This window comes from Nuphar pumila, chromosome 2 (assembly GCF_984573655.1).
Source record: "Nuphar pumila chromosome 2, dmNupPumi1.hap1.1, whole genome shotgun sequence".
Taxonomy (NCBI): domain Eukaryota; kingdom Viridiplantae; phylum Streptophyta; class Magnoliopsida; order Nymphaeales; family Nymphaeaceae; genus Nuphar; species Nuphar pumila.
This window is the reverse complement of record NC_143250.1, coordinates 24,729,455-24,750,199: the sequence shown is the minus strand read 5'-3', so window position 1 is coordinate 24,750,199 and position 20,745 is coordinate 24,729,455. Positions and strand designations below refer to the sequence as shown.

Here is a 20,745-nt window from a genome sequence, read left to right as displayed (position 1 = left end):
TTACAAGGATGCCATTAATGAGAAAAATACAACATGTGTTATATTAACATACCATGTGTATGGATCTGGATCCAGATCCATACGCAAGCTATATTTTAACAACATCAAGGATCTGCATTAAGCCCTTTCCTTTTTGCTATAGTGATAGATGAACTTACGCGATCAATTCAAGAAAATGTGCCGTGGTGTATGTTGTTTGCTGATGATATTGTTTTGATTGATGAGTCTAAAGCTGGGGCTAATGCTAAGTTAGAATTATGGAGACAGACTTTGGAAGCAAGAGGTTTTACGTTGAGTAAGAGTAAGACAAAATATATGGAATGTCGGTTTAGTAAGCAACGAAGTAGTGATGAGAGTGTAGTGAAGCTTGGTGAGCAAGAAATAGCGGTGGATGACTGTTTCAAATATTTGGGATCTATCATTCAAAAGAATGGAGAAATTGATGGAGATGTAAATCATAGGATTAAGGTTGGGTGGATGAAATGGAAAAGTGCAACTGGAGTGTTGTGCGATCGTACAATGCCATTGCGGTTGAAGGGGAAGTTTTATAGGACGACAATTAGACCCGCTTTACTATATGGTACTGAATGTTGAACTGCCAAGAGACATCATTTTCAAAAAATGAGTGTAACTGAGATGCGTATGCTTCGATGGATGTGTAGAAAGACACTAAAAGATAAGATTCGGAACGAGGAAATACGTAAGTAGGCGTTGCACCCATTGAAAATAAGATGAGTGAGAATCCTTTACGATGGTTTGGGCATATTCGGCGAAAGCCTAATGATGCTCCGGTTAGAAGGATGGAGAAATGGGAAAATATATTAGCTAAAAGAGGTCGGGGTAGGCCTAAGAAGACTTGGATGGAGATGATAAGAAAGGATATGAATGCTTTGAACCTCACTGAGGACATGCCATTGGATAGAAATAATTGGAGGAATAGGATTCATGTGGAGGACCCAAAATGATTTTCTTTTTGGTTCATATCACCGACCCCAATTGTTTGGGATGAAGGCGTTGTTGTTGTTGCTGTGTCTTACCCTCGTACCCGTACCTGTGACATAGTTTGGGAACCATCAAGGTGCCCTATCAAATCGCGACTGCTAATAAAGGAAATAATCTGTTTCTTTCAAGTTATGAAGTTTCACTCATTGAGTTTGTCAATAACCAATTGATTCAAAAATGATGAATTGATAGGGTTTGAAGAAACTACGATAGGTCCAAAAAGACAAATCAATGAGGGAATATAAGAACACAAAGGAAAACATGAACAAGAAGAATAAAAGAAGGGCAACACACAGGAGGAGATGAAATCAGACTCATACTCACTTCAAAACTATATATATTGGAGTGTCGATTTTCCCTTTTCTCTTTACGTTCTTTCATATCTGAATTTCTCTTCAAACTCAAACTCATTATTTTGTCTGATTATATATATACTGATCTACAGCAGAAAAACAACTTGGTTGGATCTGATCTCAGGCAATGAGCTAATCAGATCTATTCACGAGATCTGATTTTTTTTTGCTGTGTCATTTTTTTGTGTCTTTTCCTTTTTCTTTTATCAGATCATACTAACTGGGATAGTCTATAGATCAGATCATGCTGAGAGGGCAGGGACTTTTCCTTTTAAAACAAAGCAAGAGAAAGAAGGACGATAGGGAGAATAATATCAAGAATGGGATTTAAAGAAGAGGAATAGGGGAATAAAAGGAATAGAAGAATAGGAGAAATAAGAAGACAAGGAAATCGACAAACCAAGAATATCAACAGTCTTGATTCAGTGAGGGTTTATCCTTGCCCTGCTTTGATACCATGTCAAAACTTGCCTCAGAATTTGTGCTCTGCAGTTCATGTTAAGGGCACGTTTGGAAGTGAGAAAGATGCAGGAAAAGTGATACAAAATGAAAATTTCGTACTGTTTTTCTGACCCTTCCAGACAAGAGAAAATTCCTCTCTGAGAGAGTTTTTCTAAAAAGTACACTTTTTGATAGGAAATATTCCTCCACAGGGGAGGTGAAGGAATGTTTTCTACCAAAAGAAAATGGTGAGGTCACTCCCCACCACCCATCTCACGTCTCACCACCACCACCACCCACCACCCACCACCATCCATCTCACCACCATCACCTACCTCTTGGAAAACCACCCTCTTCGCATTGATTTTCCACTATCTATCACCACCATCCATCTCACCACTATCATTTACCACCCACTATCACCCACCTCCCGAAAAAATGGTGCGGATAAGCTCCACCACCACCACCACCATCACCACCACCAATAATTTTTCACCACCACCATCGCCCACCTCCTGAAAAACCGCCTTCCTCACCATCCGTCACCAACCACCATCACCTACCTCTCGGAAAACGACACTAAAGAAGCTTCACCACCACCATCCCACAATGATTTCTCACCACTACCATCCATCTCACCACCACCACCACACCCACCATCACTCACCTCTCAAAAAACCATGCCGGAGAAGCTCCACCACCCCCCCTCCTCCTCTCTCTCATTTTTTAAAGATTTTTCATTTTATTTTTCTCATGCTACCCAAACGAGTGAAAAATTTTCATTAAATTATCATATCAAAACTTCTCATAGGAAATTTTTTCTTTTCCTATTATAGTTTTTCTTGCTTCCAAACATGCCCTAAGAACAGAGAGAATAGAGAAGAAGAAAGAGATGGGGAGATCTTGGATTGATACCCACACACCTAGGGCATGTCCTTTATCTTAGTAATATAACTGATGTTACAAAAATACCCTTCAACTCATGGAATAATACATCATGCCAATGTTGCAAAACTATACTGCCCTCATAACAACTTAATGAGTTCTAATGGTATTTGGTTACAATCTTTAAGATTTGTGGTCTGTCTTTCCCGTTTATGTTTTATTCAATGAAAAGAGCATTTATGCTACTCAGGAACCTTGCAGCCAGGTTACTGGGGTTCAAGTCTGTGTTGCTCAAGTTTGCTGCATCATGTTCTGCCTTGTAGGATACAATCTATTGCTTCTATCAGAAACAATATTCTAAGAGATCTTAACTTTGCCCATTTTCTCCAGGCTGCAATAGAGAATCTATGGGCCCTCATGTAGCTATGGAATGTGACACCAACAGTAGAGCGGGATGTACTCTAAACTCCATGAAGCCTTCTTGTCATTATCATGATGTTTTCAGTGCCGAAGAGAGGAGAAAAGCAAAGCTTTCAAGCAGAAGCTACCATTTCAAAAATGACGACCCTTACTTTACAGAGTTATGCTTCAGTAGCCCACGTATCTCACTTCAAAATGTACCTTCTGAGAGTGTTGGAACAAGCTACGGAGGAGAGCTGAAGAGAGGTTCTATATACCAAAGCTCGGAGGCTGTAAGAAAAACAAAGAACCGGGGAATTCCTGGAAGCAGACTACTGATGTGGCCAGAGTTCAGTTCTCAGACTACTAACACACTATCTATATCTTATCAAGATGAGACTAAACCATCTGCTCTACAGAAAAGGGTTCCCTCAAATTCTTCCAGCATCTACTTAAAAGCAACAAGTATAAGCAGGATGAACCCCAAGAAGAAGAATGAAGGTTTGCAAGGCTTCCATGATCGTCTTGCCAATTCATTCCAGGCTTGCGATAATGATCTAGGTTCGCTTGTGGATGAACCTAGTTCACCAGAGAGCTTCTTGGAAATCTGTTTTCATCCTGATGAGACAGAGCATTGGCATAATGTGACAGAGCACTGGCATGGTGAAACAGTTGCTGAGGCTGCAGGGAGAAGCTTGCAGAAAGAGGTAATTTTGAACAGAGATGAAAATTCTACTTTGAAAACTGAGATGCATGCTCTATTTGATAATGCCAATATTTTCCCTTCATCCAAATCTTCTTCAGAAAAGTGCACAGTGTCCAATCTGCTTTCTAATCTCGATGTCTATGAGTCAAAAGAATGCCCAAAAACTCAGGTCAGCCCATTTAGAAGGATGTTGGATCCCATCATGAATTCCAAATCTTCACATGGTTCATTACCTTCAACAAAACTCGGCCATATCAGAAGATTGTATCCTGCAAGCATCACTAAGAACAGCTTGCTTAAGAAATCCTTGTTAAAGTTCTCTAAAACAGACCACAAGTTCTCGAATGAGTCAGAAATACATGTTCTTTCATTAGATTGTGGTCCAGTATTAGCTTCCTCACCTGCTCAATTACATGGTTGCCTTAAAATGGCATATAAGCATGGCGCTCCATTTTTTGAGTTCAGTTTGAAGGACCCTGAAAATAACTTTGCAGCCAGAACTCAGAGAACAGACAATGCCTTTAACTGGTTATACACGTTTCATTCTGCTAGTGGTAAAAAGAAGAATGACAACTGGGGGAGAAAAGATGGATATAGGGAGACTTCTGTTGTTGGTCAAATGAAGGTTTCCTGTAATTTGTGCTCCAGGATGAGAAATCATGAATCTCTAGATCCCTATGCCATCACAGAGTTTGTTCTCTTTGATTCTACTTGCCCAAGGAAAAGTTTTTCTATCCCTGAGGGGGAAAACCATTCTCCAAGCAGGCAGTGTTATCAACAATCTCATGAAACCCCTGAAAGAACTGTTGTTGAAAGTATGGTGATGAGATCTCCTTCTGAGGGACATGAGACACATGGTAGATTAGAGCCTCTGAAGTGTGGTTGCCCCTTTGTTAATCGTTCTGAGACACTTGATGATGGTAATGGTGCTACCGTTTCTCGTTCATGGATGTCTCTGGATTCTCAACCACATCTTCAGATTGCAGCAATGATCGTTGAGGTGCCTTTGGGAAAAAGTGAAAGCTTAAAAGGTAAAATTGAAGATGACAGTATGTGCTGTGACAGAAATCAAAACTTGTCCAGCTCCTCTGCAACCAACCGGAATAGTGACATTATCCTTGATGCAGAAAATGCTGCACATGTGACTGTTATTACCCCTAGTGGAATCCATGGGTTACCAATTAGTGAAGCAACTGGACCATCACCATTATTGGATAGATGGAGATCCGGTGGAGGCTGTGATTGTGGTGGATGGGACATGGCTTGCCCAGTTATCATTTTTGATAATCACAGAGCTCATAATCACGTGGGGTTTTCCTTTGAGAGGAGTCATCAGCTTCTGGAACTTTTTGTTCAGGTAAATTTGGATGTTAATGGAGAAGCTTATCATCATTTGTGTTCATCTTCATAAAAAACTTTTTTAACTCTTGCATTTTGTAGGTTGATGGTTCGCTGGAAATTCTCTTGTACATTGGATCTTTAGCTGTTTAAGGATGATAAAAAGTTAAAATATGTCTTCTCTTTATTCCTAGTATCTCCTAGGTTTGATATCTGATTGTTCTGATTTGAGAGCTAGCCGTTTTTTTTTGGATTGTAGTCATCCCTTTCTGTTCAATAAGTTCTTGACATTATTTATGATTGCAAGTTGTTGTACTGGGCCGGAATACACTAGTGAGAATTTGCTGTTGTTTCTGGTTTGGCACAGAGTATGTATTTTTAAAAACTAGAGATGCAGTTAATGCAGCCCCTATAAGTTTTGATACTGTAATTCTACTTTGGTGCTGACAGAAAAAGAAAATACTTTGGTGATTTTTTTATGTTTCTTTTTCATTCTCACTTTTCAGTGGTAACTCTTTACAAACTGGCTTGCATGGCATCTTCCACTTTTGGTTTCTTAAGAGCCTTGTGCTGTGGATGACTGATAATTTTTCTTCCTTTCCATAGGGGCAGAAGGAGATGCCTGCATTGACTATAGCAATTGTTGACAAAGGATTATATTCTGTCAATTTTCATGCACAACTATCATCACTGCAGGCCTTTGCAATATGCGTTGCTGTCTTACATAGCTCTGAGATCTCTATACCTGCAGGGAAAGAGAATTTCCAGCAGAGGTTGAATGGTAATTCATTGAAGGCTCTTCTTGAGGAATGTTTGATTGGAATGGTCACAGAGGATGGAAGAAGGAAAACATCAAAGAGGGTGGATATTCAGGCAAATTTTATGCTTGATCCACCAATTTCGCCAATTGGTAGGGTATAGTGATAATATGTATAGTTGATATTATCTCATTCCAATTCAGAAGGCTAAAGTAGGATTTACTATCCAAATGCAATATCGGAGCTAGAGCTGCTGTGCCATAGCCAGCGATCTTGCAAGAGATTTGTACATTGTTGCTCTGGAATGCAGAACAGGTGCTTCTTATGGACTATAAGATGATTGGGAATTGAAGTTCTGATCCTCATCGTGTTTGTTTCCAGTTTTATGTTTGTTCAGAGGGTCCATATTGGATCTATTGGCGCGAGCAGGCTATTCTATTCTTTGTACGTGCTAATGTACTTATTAAGTCACATAACAATGTAAAGTGAAAATATTTGAATGTTCAAGAAATACTACTGTGGGCAGGTATACCAGGGATTTGCTATTGAAGTTAATGGTTTTGATCTTTAGACTTTCATTATTTTTCAATCTTTGTATGCAGTGGGCGAGGCTGCTTAAAAGGGCAGAATTAGATAAGATTGTTCAATGAACAGAAAATAACCTGTGTTACAAGAATTTTAATTCCTGATCTGTAATCAGTTAAGGTCTAGGCTTTTGCCTATACGCATGTAAGAACCTTCTGTTAAACTCCCAGAGCCTATATCATTTTGTATGATTTTTGACAAAATTTATAATGACAGGTAAATTTTGTGCTATTAGTCCCGAATTAGGGGATTGTGTTTGAATGCATGAGATGGTTCCAGAAGTGAACTAAACGAACATGTGATGGTTCCATACTTGAACCAGATGGACTTTGTGGCATGTTGTTGAGTAACATATGGGCCTATTGAGGTTGTATGCTAGTGTAATATTTTGTGAAAAATTATATTGAATGCAAAGTTTAAATTCTGTCACGATGCATATGATGAATGACATGTTTGTACACATTGGCACATGATGAATATATTATTGTGTCTGAGCAGAGAGATTGTCCAATCGAATATTGCATGAGATGATATGTGTGTTTGAGATGGATATGAAGCTCATGTAGCATGAGTGCATGCTATTAATATGGTGGATCTAAAACCGTTTTATGCAGAAAGAATGCATACAAATTAAAGATGTAAAAGATACCCAAACAATGTGCTAATTTTTCTCCTTGGTTGCCCTTTAAGAAGGTGAGATCCTTGGATGACTATCATGGGGGACATGGTGGTACTAAAACCCATAATGTTTTTTCCCCAAAAGCACTATATTGAGGCTCGTGTCCTCAACCATGGTAGTAGAGGACCTCTTTCCACCATTCAGACATGAGAATGGTGTGGTTGGACTTCATCTGTTAAGCGTTATTGGTATACCAAGCAGTGTCGTCTAGGGTGGTGATTCTCTGACAGTGACCATCTAGGGTGGTAATTCTCTAACAGTGGCCGTTGAAGGTAGTGATTCCTGTTGATAGCTTGAGGAACATGTGCATACCAGGTTAACAAAATATAAATTTTATGTGAGTGAAAATACCTCTGGTATTGCATTATACTTTAGTTTTTGTCTATGAACAATACCACAGAAGGGTAATGAAGAAATTTAAATTAATTACATGTAGCATGTTCATGCATTCAAAGATAAATGTCAATAAGAAAGATAAAAGTTATGTCACACATTATGCATCCGTTCATGCATTTTATATGATTGCAAGCATGTTTAAATTGTCTTACATACCTTAATATTTTTCTAAAGTTGATGTTTCTTTGATTTATGCTTTATGCTATACTATTGGATTGTGTAATAATTTCATACGAGAACTATAGTTGTCACCCATTATTTTATATTTTTTAGGTAGTGAAACTCAGATATAGTTGAGTGGCATGATGGCAAGACTAGTGCTGGAGAGGATAGATCTATGGATTGTGAGGCGTTTCTTTTTCTAAACCATGTGGGAACATGTCAACTTAATTTGAAGTTTATCAAGTTTTTATTTGAAGTTTGAACTATTTCATTTCAATAATGGTTTGAAATGAATAGTTGGTTTGATGGTGAAACACGGGTTCTGAATCTGTGATGTGCACTGGATCCTTGGGATGTATTTATGTTTTTTTTTTAATATAAAAGATTCTTATCCTCGGTTGTCTCATTCACAAACTTAGTTTTAGTGGGCTAATATATGCTCACGCTTGTGCTCAGGCTGCCCCCTAGTGCTTAGTCTAGTTGGAGCATTTCCATCCATAAGGCCATGTATAAATCAATTACAAATTTTTTTTCAATAAATTCAAGTTGATTTGAGTTTGTTATTGTAATACCCAAAAAATTTTGAGTTTTTTTCTTGAATTTTTTGTGTTTGAGTTATTATTGATAAATTATAATTCCAAATTTTAGCTAGAAATACACTAGAGGGTTTAGTTGAAAATTTTAAATATGGAGAAAAATAACCCCTACATGCCTAGGGTTTTCTAGAATTTTGAAATATATTTTCCTAAATAGTTTTTGAAAAAAAATTGAATTGACCCTTAGGGGAATTAATTAAAATAAGTAATTTAAATACTTAAGATTTTGGAAATGTATTACTAAAACTTAATTAGGGTAGACTTAATTTAGATTCCATGTATTTACATTTCATGGGAATTTGCATTTGCATTTATGAAAGGTTCTATTTGAATTTAATTTAAATTAAATTAGAATTTCATTTGGTGGAATGAAATCTAAAAAATTAATTAGATTATATAATCTTATAGAAGTCCATAGGTGGGCCATCCCATTCTATGTGGCATCCTAAATTAAAGTTTTAAAATAATAAAAACTAAAATATACTTTAAAATGGGGTTAAAATAAAACTTACCAAAAACCTAAACTAAAGAGAAAAAAAGTCAAAAAAATTTATTTTCAAAGAGAAAGAGCCCATAAGGGTGGTGACAACCCTAGATCTCTCTAGAAGGGGGGTTGGACCAAGTCAAAAGAAAAAAAATATGATAAGGAAGAAGGAAAAAGGTAAGCAAAGAAAAAATAAATATAGAGTTGAATTAGTCAACTTGCTTGCCAAGCGAGCAAGTTGCTAAATTTTGCAAATAGAAATGTTTGGCTCCCATAGGGGGGGGGGGGTCGACTAACCCTATGGAAGTCCCTATATGATGTGTATAGTATATATTATATATACATTTATACCATACACTATAATAGAAAAAAATATAAAAAGAAAAGAAAAGAAGGAAATGACATGGCAATCAACTTGCCAATTTCGGATTTTGGAAAGGGAGGCCAACCATGGGGGTTGACCTACCCCCTTCCTTAGAATTTAAACTACATTATATAATATATATACTAAGTAATGTATATAACATACATACCATATATTATTCTAGAAAACAAAGTGAATAAGAAAAATACTTTAAAAAAGGTAAGTATAAGGCAATGAAATTTAGAAACAAAGTTAAGATTGGATCAAGGGCTAGGATTGATTCCAGCCCTTGACCCAAAGTCCTAACCTTATAAATATGGAAGAGGGGCTCACCCCCCCCCCCCCATTTTGCCTTTTATTTTTTTCTCGCAAGTTTTCTCTCTCTCACCCCCTCTCAAGTCCCTCTCTCTTCTCTCTTCATTCCCTATGCCCCTTCCATAGGGTTTTCACCATTAAGAAGGCTTCCACATCATTCAAGCTGGTGTTAGGAGGCTGTTCCCGGGTTCGTGGATCGTGTGGAATGGCCTGATTGTGAGAAAAAGCCCATTGGTTTGCGTAGGAGCAAATTTTTTGCCAAAAGGTAAGAGGATCTATACTTTACTTGCGAAACATGATTTGTAGCATGAATTCCACTATTTTTTCATAAGCATGGACCCTAAACCAACCCTCACATACGTGGGTTTGGCTTAGGGCTATTAAAATATGAAAATAGAATGGTTTTCTGCGAGAAAACCTCTTTTGAAAACACGTTTTTTCCAAAAATCGGTTTCTTAGAAACTAAACCCGTAAATTTTCAAAATACATAGGTTGGGCTATGATTTTTCTAAAAATCTTGATTTGGGCCAGTAGTGTATGATATTATAGACATTTTGTAAAAATTTGAAGGATTTCCATGGTCAAAATCCTTAGATATAGCATTTTTTGTCATATCATTTTTTTTTCAAAAACAAATTGGTAAATTTAGTTAAACCCATGAAATTTGAAACTAGGTCCATGCAAAATTTAATTATAGTTGATACAATATGTTTAATATTTCATTGTTGAACATTGTAATTAGTTTTAATTTTTTCTTTTTAAGGCAATAAATAATTTGAATTGAGTAGAATATAAAGTTTTATCAACCCATTCCTCGAGTTCGATCTCGGTTCTCACTACTTGTGAGAGTTGGATTTTTAAAATTTGGTGACCAACTTTCATAAATACTTTTATTAAAAATATCTATTCAAAAATACATTGCTAAAGTGTACACCAATAGGCATTGATCATGATTAATTATATGCATCTAAAAATAATCGCATGAAACAATATAATGCACAACATATAAAATTTGATAGTAATGTGCATTCAATCATAATCATACAATAGTAATATTTTTTGATGTCATGCTCATTAGAAATTTATCTCTTGTATATACACAACATCACATATCACATTTGCATGCTAAATAGACACTTAAAATCATAGATTCATATCAGACATTCATGCTATGCATTGACTATCTTATCCATAACTGGTTCGAGACCCGTTTAGGCCCATATTTGCCCTGTTGTTCTTATAGTTACTGTGCACAAACTGAAAACATAACTCAAACTTCTATAAAATATGCAAAATTTTGTCAGCTTTTCAACTCAACAAACTGTTTGTAAAACTCTTTCGAATGAGGAAGATACGAACGATTTACTGGACAAAGGTCTGATCTTACATACATAGACGAAAATAACATAAATCGTGTGAAACTACTAACACATATAAATTATATTCTTTTTATATAGAAATCAAAATAATTTATGATCTAAATCGATAGTGATATATAAAATATATATTGTATATTTTTTCTTAGGGTCGGGACCACCATTGAGCTGCAACAAGCAGAGGGCAATCCTACAACTTGCTGCAGTTCGGTGAACCAGCAATGTCACACCTTGTTGGCCACTCGGGTGAGCCGACAGGCTAGGGTCCGACTGACCCCAGTCTGCTGCACCTTGGCAGGTGCAGCTGGGCCTATACTCTGACCAACACAACAACTTCGAGTGTCGTGTTGGTCAAGACCCATGTGGTCCGCAAGGCATAGGCGTAGCCGACCAGGCGTTGGGGAAAACCCCAGCCGGTTTGCATATATTTGTATATTATAAATATATATCATTTATATCTCTTTTTTTATATCAGTCCCACATCTCAATACATAACAAAGATGAATCACATTTGCATAAGAAATCAAGATTTGCAAAATACATTGGTTATCTTAAAACATTTTTCTTAAAACATTTTTTTTGAAATACCTTTCTTATTAACTTCACATCTTAGCCATGGTTGATTGCATACATCCTTACATATTTTCACTTTTCTTAGCATCCATATAAAAAGAAAAATCATAACAGTCTCACCTATTCATGCAGGTAAGAAAGTAAAGCAAGTAAAGCAAAAAGAATAAAAACAATGTTTTTCCTCGAAAATGTTTTTGGAGTAATCAAACTACACATATCTTATTACGTTTATTTTTTTCTAGGAACCGAACCGACCCATCCCACTAAAGAACTGATCAGGTTTGTTCCCAAGTTGGTTCAAAACTGATCCACAAGTGGATCAGTTCTTGGTCAGTATGCAAGACTGTTTCATGAAACTGACCATGACCGATTTACTCGACTCTTATGCTCATAACCTTACATATATATATATATATATATATATATATATATATATATATATATATATATATATATATATATATATATATATATATATATATATATATATATATAAACAACACACATTGATCAGAGGTTTGTTTGTCTGGACCTTAATCAGGTCTCAAAGTCATGATTGATCCACAAATGGATCGGTCACTCCAACGATTTTCAAAATTGGTTTTCAAAAACACCCATTTTTGGTCTTTATAAAAAATGTTCTCTTTTTTTTCTTAAAAAGATCGATCAATCATATATATATATATATATATATATATATATATATATATATATATATATATATATATATATATATAGCGTAGTCGATCAGTTTCACCTTGATCAATGCTCATGACTTATCCATACTTAGATCAGTCCATGAAATTGAATACTGGTTTTGAAACCGATCTAGTGCTCAATAGGTCTGAACCAACATTGGCCTTCACGTATGTAATGATCGATCTATGGGTTCAATCATATTCATCCTTTGAGTCGGATAGAACCCCCTACCTCAAAAAATCATAGAAAATCATCGGAGTTGAAACTTTACAAATATCAAACTATCTAGCATGGACTCGAACCGGTTACCTCCTTCAAAGTGGTTGTACTCCTTGGCTGAGCTCCCTCTAATGGAGTTCGAGCACCTCAACACCAATGGAGAGGAAGAAAACAAAAGAGAAGGAAAGGAAGAGAGGAGAGAAGGAAACTTGAAAAAAAATTAGAAAATCCAATAGGTGCGCGTGAGCCCCTCCTTGGCCCTTTTATAATATCTTTCAACTCTTTAAACCTTCCAAACCCTTCTCAATTTCCAACGCTAACTTTAAGGTAGAATTTTTAGGCCATTAGAATTTAGAAAGTAGAGAGTCGTTGAATAGGATGGGGTCGGCGTCCCACCCTCTTGGATTAAATTCCATATTGATTTAATTGATTTCTTAATTTAAATCCAAATCCAATTTAGATCCAAGTTTTATTTAAGATAAATCCATAACCAATCCAAATCCAAATTAGCTTCTAAATCAAATTCAATTATAAATTCAAATTCACATTAGATTTCAAATCCAAATTCAAATTAATACTAAATTCAAATTCACGTTAAATTCAAATTAATACCAAATTCAAATTAATACCAAATTCAAATTTATATTTATATTTAATTCCAAATTCAATTATATTCTAAATTAAAAATAGAATTAAATCCCAAATGAGATTCAACTTAAAATGAAATTAAATCTCAAATAAAATTCAACTCAAATTGAAATTAAATCTCAAATAAAATAAAATAAAAATCAAATTAAGGTCCAAATTAACTTGAAATTCATATTTAAATTCTATTTCAACTAGAAATTCAAATTAAATTCAACCCACAATTGAGACATAAAATTCATTTTTATTAATTAAATAATTAAGAAAATTTGCATGTGTTACATCCTTCCCCCTTAAAAGAATTTCATCCTTGAAATTCGATACGAGAACTATTCAAACAAACTTGGGTATTTCTCTCTCATACTATACTCAGGTTCTATGAATACTTCTCAATACCATGATATCACTATACCGAGGACACTCCTAATGTCTCCAATCATTCTTCGGTTGTTCCCATTTATAATCAAATATAACTCGAGCAGGATGGTCGACAATAGTAATAGTAAAACCAAGCAACATGCCCCTATTGCCCACATATATAACAAACACCAATATAAAGAGGGCAAACACCTAAGGGATGATCTTGGTTACACCATTGACAAATTCATTGGATGTTCAGTTGTTGTGGCTGCCTCTGCTGCTGGCGGGATTGGTGGACTTGTTAGGATTTCTGCTTCTTGAATGGTGATTGTTGTATATTGCAACCCAAAACCTGTTGCTCACGAGTCCCACCATTACTAGCTGACTCCTTGGACTGATACCCCTTGCATCTTTCTCACTCTTCATTCAGAGTAGTAGCTGCTTCGATTGTATCGTTAAAGTTCGTTATTCGGCTGATCATCACTTGATACCTCAATCTATCTTTAAGTTCCCGAATATACTTTAACACCCTAGCCTTATCATTGGTGAACAAGTGCGGACAATAATGCTCGTGACTCCTAAATTTAGTGGTATAATCCACCAGACTCATGCTTCCTTGAGATAATTTCAAGAACTCTTGTTGCTTCATATCTCAGACATGCCATGGAAAATGCATTTCCAAAAATACCTTCCAAAAAACTCCCCAAGGAATGTAGTATTCCTCAACGAATATAGCATCTTGCATCATATCCCACCACTTCTTGGTATCACCCTTAAGCCAGTATGTGCCAAAGTCTGTCTACCTATCCTTAGGCACTGGCAGCACTCGAAACACTCGCTTGATTTCCTCAAGCCAATTCTTAGCAACTTTAGGGTCAACTTTCTCCAAATAGGTTGAAGGGTCAAGTTTCAAGAACTTTTCGTAAGTCACCACACCAGGGTTATGGTTTTCACCTATGGAATAGGCATTCTGGTTTTGAATATGGTTATTCATAGTTTGGACTAGGTTATTGAGGGCATCCATTACGACGCCCCTCTATTCCTGTCACTCACTTGTTCAACGCGTTATCTACAATTCGATCTAGAAGAACTCATTGAGTGACATACCTACTAATTGTTTCTAAGTTAACAATTGTATACAACAAAATTTTCAAACAATATCTCAACAAGTATAGCAAAATCAAGCAATTTAAATTGAAACATACTTACAGAACGATGCTTGGTTGTTGAATGGGCCATGAACCAAAAATTGTATCCCTGCTTTGACACCAAAGTTGTCACGCCTAAAAATTTTAACTTAAAAATACATGATTTTTTTTAATGCACAACAAAAAACATTTAATTCAGTTTGGTTTGAACTTTAAGTGGGTTACAAGTATTGAAACGCATCATCACTCTTTAATAAATCAATTTATATCATTTATCAAATAAATGGATCGTTCATAAAATAAGTATTTAAGAATAATAGACAATCATTCAAGCAAAATTATCGAGATTCAAATAGTTGGTTCACATAGCACCACACCAGCCCCCTAACCTCCAAGGGAGGGGCGTGGGATAAGGAGGAAGAAGAGAGAGAGAGAGAGAGAGAGAGAGAGAGAGAGAGAGAGAGAGAGAGAGAGAGAGAGAGAGAGAGAGAGAGGCGTGAAATGGTAAGGGCTAACAACCTCTTCATTTTATAATTTCTTGTACGGGTTTCCTAATCCTACAAGAAAGTTTTCTCTAATTTTTATTTTCCTTAATTGTTAATTTCTTAGTCTAATTAGGATTCTCACATGATTAAAAAAACTAATGGACCAATAGTTAATTAGGACCCTTAAGAAAAATAGGAAACTAATCTAGTAGTTTGACTTTAAACAAATTAAGAACTATATTAAACCTTTCCATATGTACTCTACCATCTAGGAGGGGGTTGGGTTTAGTTCCCAATTTACTACCAAATAAATTCCTAAGTCTAATTAGCCTATTACTTATCGCATGTGTTACAACTTGAGACTGAATTTCATAATTAGTTAAAATCAAGAAATTCAAGAAAATAAAGAAAATCAATAAAATAAAAAATTTTCACTCTAGTCATAGATGTACAAAAATTCAGCATTTATTCACTTTAAATGCTAAAGAAAAATCACAGGTTTTATAATGAATGTTTTGAATGTGAATTCCTTTGACTCTTTATTTGTAAATGATGAGAATCACACTATGATTATACCAATACAAACTTGATTGGTATTTTTCAAGTTTGGTTTTGAGTTCCCTACGAGTGTATTGTATTAACGCCCAAACAAATTACATATATCATCCTTGAGAACTGAAGCAAATGATGGGTTGTTAAGCTCTCGAGGGACACCCTTACCCCTTTTGATCCTTTGTAGAATCCGAACTTTGGTTTCTTATAAAGACATTAAACTCTTACTTTTTTTTGTTTAACAAATTAGTCATGGATTTTGGTTAAAGATTTAATAAATATTTTGGAATAAGATGATATCGTGAATATTGATTCTTTTCTCGTATGCAAATTGTAATTTTATTTCAAATCTCAATCTTATTACGTAACTTCACAAATGTCTTGACCTTTAAATATATTTACTATATGATTTTCGATAATGTAATAAACTCAATCGAGTTGTGTTTACAGATGATTTTGTACTATACTTGATATTGAAAGGCTAATATATGTTTGTGCTCGTGCTTAGGCGGGCCATTCAATATTTAAAATATTTGAAATGTAGCCATAGATAAACTGGTTGATGCAATACTTTTGAAAGTCATGTTTAGTTTTAATCGAGTAAAAATTTTAGTTTTTTTTCAAAATTTTGGGTTTTGAGAAAAGTTTTAAAAAGTTGATTTTTTTTGAAACGTTACACGTGTTACCTCTGGTACCATCCCTTGGTTCTGCTGTTGTGAATCAACAGTGGAAATGGATTGGGACCTGCCATCTGGCAGGCCTTGAGCCTGCACTCCCTACCTCCTGTTGCCTGTTGTGCGCCTAGAGGCTTCCTTGTTCAGATCGTTACGGTGTGTTTTTAGGACGCTCCCCTTGTTGCATCATCCTGTGTCATTCATCACCAGGATATGTTGTTCCTCCTGTCTGCTAACTGAGTTAGCCACTACCTGGACATGATCAACTCGTTGTTCGGTCATGGTGTTTTCAGCTTGCCGGCCGATAGCTTTTCTAGCGGTCCCATCGTGACACCCAAGGTACCATAACAACTCTTGCGCCCTCTCAACGTGGTGATCGGCCCTTGAATCTGTCTCCCCTGGTTACGTCGCTGCTTTGCTGAGGGATCAAGCTAGGTGGTTGCCATTCCTCCTCCATCTTGGTCGAATCTGTTTCCCTGCCCTCTGATGGAAGGCCAAAACGATTAGTGTGCTTATTCCTCTACCCCTCTCTACCTCGTTGGTACGATTTCTGGGTCACCTCCACTTGGTGCCACCACTCTTCAACTGGTTTGGGACCCTCCTACGTCGTCATTGGCAGCTTGCGACAACGGTCCGATGTATGCATGATGGCCGTGCAATATCCACAATATGGGATACTATTCTCATACATTACTTGTTGAATGAGACGTCCGTATTCGATTTCAATGTCCACGAGGGCGCCCAGTCAAAAATCAAGAGGAACATCGCATCGCATCTGCAGACGCTCTTTCGTTTGCGTATAATAGTCATTCCACATATTTCGCACCTAGGGATTTTGCGATGCTCTCGAAAACATCTGTCGACCATAGCTCCTGCAATCAAATCCAAAGGGGAACTGTTGTTTGAACTTCCAACTTCATCGGCATGCCAGGCTTCCAGGGGTTCGTTACAAGAGTGCGACTCGCCACTCTCCACGCACCCTTCCTAGATATGTGTAGGAGCTGCTCTTCTCTGCTTGCCGAAATGAGGAAGCCTGCGAGCAGTGTGAGGCTCATGGATTCGAAAAGTTGTGAATATCTTCCAACCGGGATTTTGACCCTTAGCCGTTGGTTGGTCTCGCTGGCCTGAAGAACTTGCAACGCCGGGCCCTGCTGAGCGCTACCTCTGGCGACCACGAGCATCCCCTGGTAGCTCCCTCTATTTTCTCAACCATCCCATGACCGTCTTGCTTTCCCCTGTGTGGCGGTGGCCATCCCTCCACCCCTGCCGACTTATCCCCCATTCTCCATAGGAGTCTCCATGAGACTCTCTCCGAAATGCTTGTATCTCGAGTTGCTTAGAGAGGAATCATTTTGTTTGAAAGCACCTGCATGAATCATGAGACTCCATGCTTCCTCGCGATTCGTAAGAACTATAAAGTTCACTTCCAAAAACAGAAATTTACTCGTACATGAAAATGAACTTCGTCGACTTTATGATTATTTTTCATATAGAAACTTTTGTTTAAACTTTTTATACTTTAGAAAAACACAGGCTTTTTAAGTACGTTTTTATGTTGTTTGCAGATCAGCAAACAAGAGAAAAAGATGCGCCTCCAATCTTCTTCTTTTTGTTACTGGCAACACATTTCGACACGGGGGGCTCCGCTTGTCTGGCAGGAGCAGTTGGTGGATGTTGCAAGTTCCAACCCCAAAGGTATAGTTGTGGAACTGGTAGGGGTCTGCCTGCCTAATCCCAGCTTTCTCTGTCGAAGAAAAGAAATAAAAAGACATGGTGGCCGTGGGCCTCGACGTTTGGGTTTTCCACCTGGTCAACAAAACATAGGTCGCTTCTTTTTGCAAGAACAACTTCAAAACTAATATATATTATCAACGTTGTGTCCTTAACATTCTGCAACATGTAACAACACACACACACCCCGTAAGGCAAAGGCAAAGCCAAAGGCAGGGGCAGTTGGTGTTCTCTCATATCAACAAAGCAAGGGTGAACAAAAAAATAAAAGAAAAGGGAGGAAAAGAAACATGCGAAAAAAAAACAAAAACAAAAAAGGAAATCAGAAAAGAAAATTGGGTGGCTGGAATTGAGAGGAAGGGAAGGGGCTTGTTTTTTCCGGATCCGATTCGGATCATGAGTCGAAGACGGTCGGTGAGGTGGGGAGGAGGAGGAGCAGGGAGTCGCGGAAGGCGCGGAGGATGTGGGCGAAGGTGACGATGCCGAGGAGGCGATGGTGGTCGTCGGTGACCCAGACGTAGCCAACGCGGTGGGCGAGGGCCTGGATCATCACGGCCACGAGCGAGCTCCACGGCCTGCACACGATCGCCTCTGCCCGCCGGGCCTTCCTCGCCGACACACCGCGAGCCCTACTTCTGCCTGTCTCGCACCCCGAGGAGAAGGAGAAGGACGCCTCCCCCTGCAGCTTCAGCGGGCCCGTCGGCGACCCCAAGTCCGAGCCTGAAGATCCGAAGGACTCCTCGTCTGACGACGACCCGTCCTCGTCCACGCTCCGGCGCTTCGTCTTCTCCCTCATCCTCGCCCTCACGGCGGCGACCAGGGGCCCCGGCGGCCCGCCGCAGTCGATGTAGGCCATCAGGTCGCCGGCCGAGAGCGTCGCCACCGCCAGCGCCACCGACTCATCGCAGCAGACCAGCGTCTCCGGTGAGATCTCGCCGATGAGGCGCGGCTCAGGGTCGCCGGAGACCACGGCCACCGATACCTGGCGCCCCAGAGCGGACAGGATCAGGTCGCGGGCCGTGGCCGCCGACTCGTCATAGCGGACGCAGAGGAGGTCGGTGGTGGAGATGAGGCCAAGCTCGTCGATGGGCGCGGCAGGAAGGGGCGAGAAGAGGCCGATGGAGCTCAGGAGGAAGCGGACCACGTCCTCTTGGGTAACCCAGCAGAACTCCTTTCCTTCGTGGGTGGTAGGTGGCCACAGGGTGGCGGTGGCAGAGTTGGCGGAGGGGACCTTCTGGAGATGCTTCTTTGAGAAGCCGATGCCACGCTTTCTTTCTATCACCAGATTCTGCCCTCCCTCTACCATGAGATCCAATGCCTCCAACAAGCTGAACCAACCAACAAAAGGGGAAAAATCGAATGAGTTTTTCTGCTACAATTTCGAATGAATAAAAACTCCTAATAAACAAAGTCAAAATCGTGCTCAAGAAAAGACCATAAAGAAGGACTAGAAGCTTCTTTTGAACGGATCCAAAAAAGCTACAATAAATCAACAAACAACCTAAAAATTGGTGAGCAGGAGGAAATCACAAGGGGGCCAAACGAGACCAATGCTTGGTAGCATATGAGAACATCAGGAGTGAAAAGATTGGGATAAAGAAAAGAAAAAAAAATGGGGAAGAATATCTCGTTTCTTCTTGTTCCCCTGAAACGAAAGCCAAACGAGAACTGAAAAAACCAAGGAAACATGGCAGCAGAAAAGCCCTCGTTCTTTAATCCTTCGCCGAAAGATTCTATTAAAAGACGAAAACACAAACCATAATCCTTTGCTTTTCTTCTCTCTTTTGTTTATAAAAGGGGATGACAGTACCTTCTTCCCGGACTACAAAAGCCAAAAATTACGAGTCCCAATTTCAATATGAAGCGAAGTCGGAATAAGTCCACTCTCGAAAAGACAATCTCACCACTGACCCCGGAACCCCCAAATTTGGATAGTTCAAATCCTTTTCGAGATCCCAAAGAAGGGAAAAGAAAAGAAACAAAAAATATCTTCAAAAAGAAAGAAAGAAAAAGATAACAAATTCATCAAAGCTCTCTCTCCCTCTTTCTCTCGGAACCGTGAAGCGATGCAATGATACGGACCTTAGGTCAGGATGGACATGGAGGATGGGGGTTGTTGGTTGGTTGTAGGAAGAGAGGAGGGCGGATAGGGGAGTGCGGAGTGCGGAGGCAGGCCTGGCGAGGTTGTCGTCGCGGGAGAGGAAGCAGATGATGTCCACCATGCAGAGCTTGGCGAGGCACCTGCAGTCGCCGGCGGGGGAGGGGGAACCCTTGGAGAGCGAATGGTTGCAGGACCAGACGGTCACGAAGCCCTCACTGCACTTCCTGAGAGCGGCTAGCGCATCGCCGACGGTGGCCGTCGCAGGAACCCACCTCAATGCCGGCTTCCCCAGGCACAGTTCCCATAACTCATTGCTCCTCAAGCAAACTGCCATGCACTAACAGGCACACACACAAGACAGATGGCCGAACACACACACAAAAGAGAGAGAGAGAGAGAGAGAGAGAGAGAGAGAGAGAGAGAGAGGACTCAGAACGGTGAAAGGGAGATTTTTTATCGGAGCAAAAGCTGTGGGGGAGAGGTATATTTATAGACCGATCAACCGGATGTAACCCTGGCATCCCGTTTGCTGTACAGCCCGCCAGGAGAAGACACACACCCTTTGGCCTTTGCCTCCCTCATCCTCGATCTTTAACGTTTCACCCTCGTTTCTCTATATATCTTCGAGGCTGCCACTTCCTAACGTGTGCGGTATGCTCGTTCAAATGTGAGAGGTTTTTGAGTTTTTTCTTTGAGAATTCAAGTATAGGCACCTAACT

At 38.9% G+C, this 20,745-nt stretch overlaps 2 protein-coding genes across 4 annotated transcripts in view; one reads left to right on the top strand and one right to left on the bottom strand.

The window, feature by feature from the left end:
* Positions 1-6,452, top strand: part of LOC149845052 (uncharacterized) — a 36,123-nt gene extending 29,671 nt beyond the window's left edge. For all 3 annotated transcript variants that reach the window (XM_089997434.1, XM_089997435.1, XM_089997433.1), the window contains 2 exons: positions 3,072-5,143; positions 5,731-6,452. In XM_089997434.1, coding sequence (XP_089853560.1) covers positions 3,089-5,143; positions 5,731-6,045 — 2,370 coding nt within the window. In that variant the 5' untranslated portion in view covers positions 3,072-3,088 and the 3' untranslated portion in view covers positions 6,046-6,452. The remainder of the gene's footprint in view (positions 1-3,071; positions 5,144-5,730) is intronic.
* An 11,571-nt stretch (positions 6,453-18,023) lies between these two features.
* Positions 18,024-20,460, bottom strand: LOC149845051 (CBS domain-containing protein CBSX5-like). The gene is made up of 2 exons (XM_089997432.1): positions 20,008-20,460; positions 18,024-19,253 (listed from the first exon to the last, which is right to left on the bottom strand). The coding sequence occupies exons 1-2, from the start codon at positions 20,358-20,360 to the stop codon at positions 18,320-18,322; spliced, it is 1,287 nt and encodes a 428-aa protein (XP_089853558.1). The 5' UTR covers positions 20,361-20,460; the 3' UTR covers positions 18,024-18,319.
* Between the last annotated feature and the right edge of the window lie 285 nt (positions 20,461-20,745).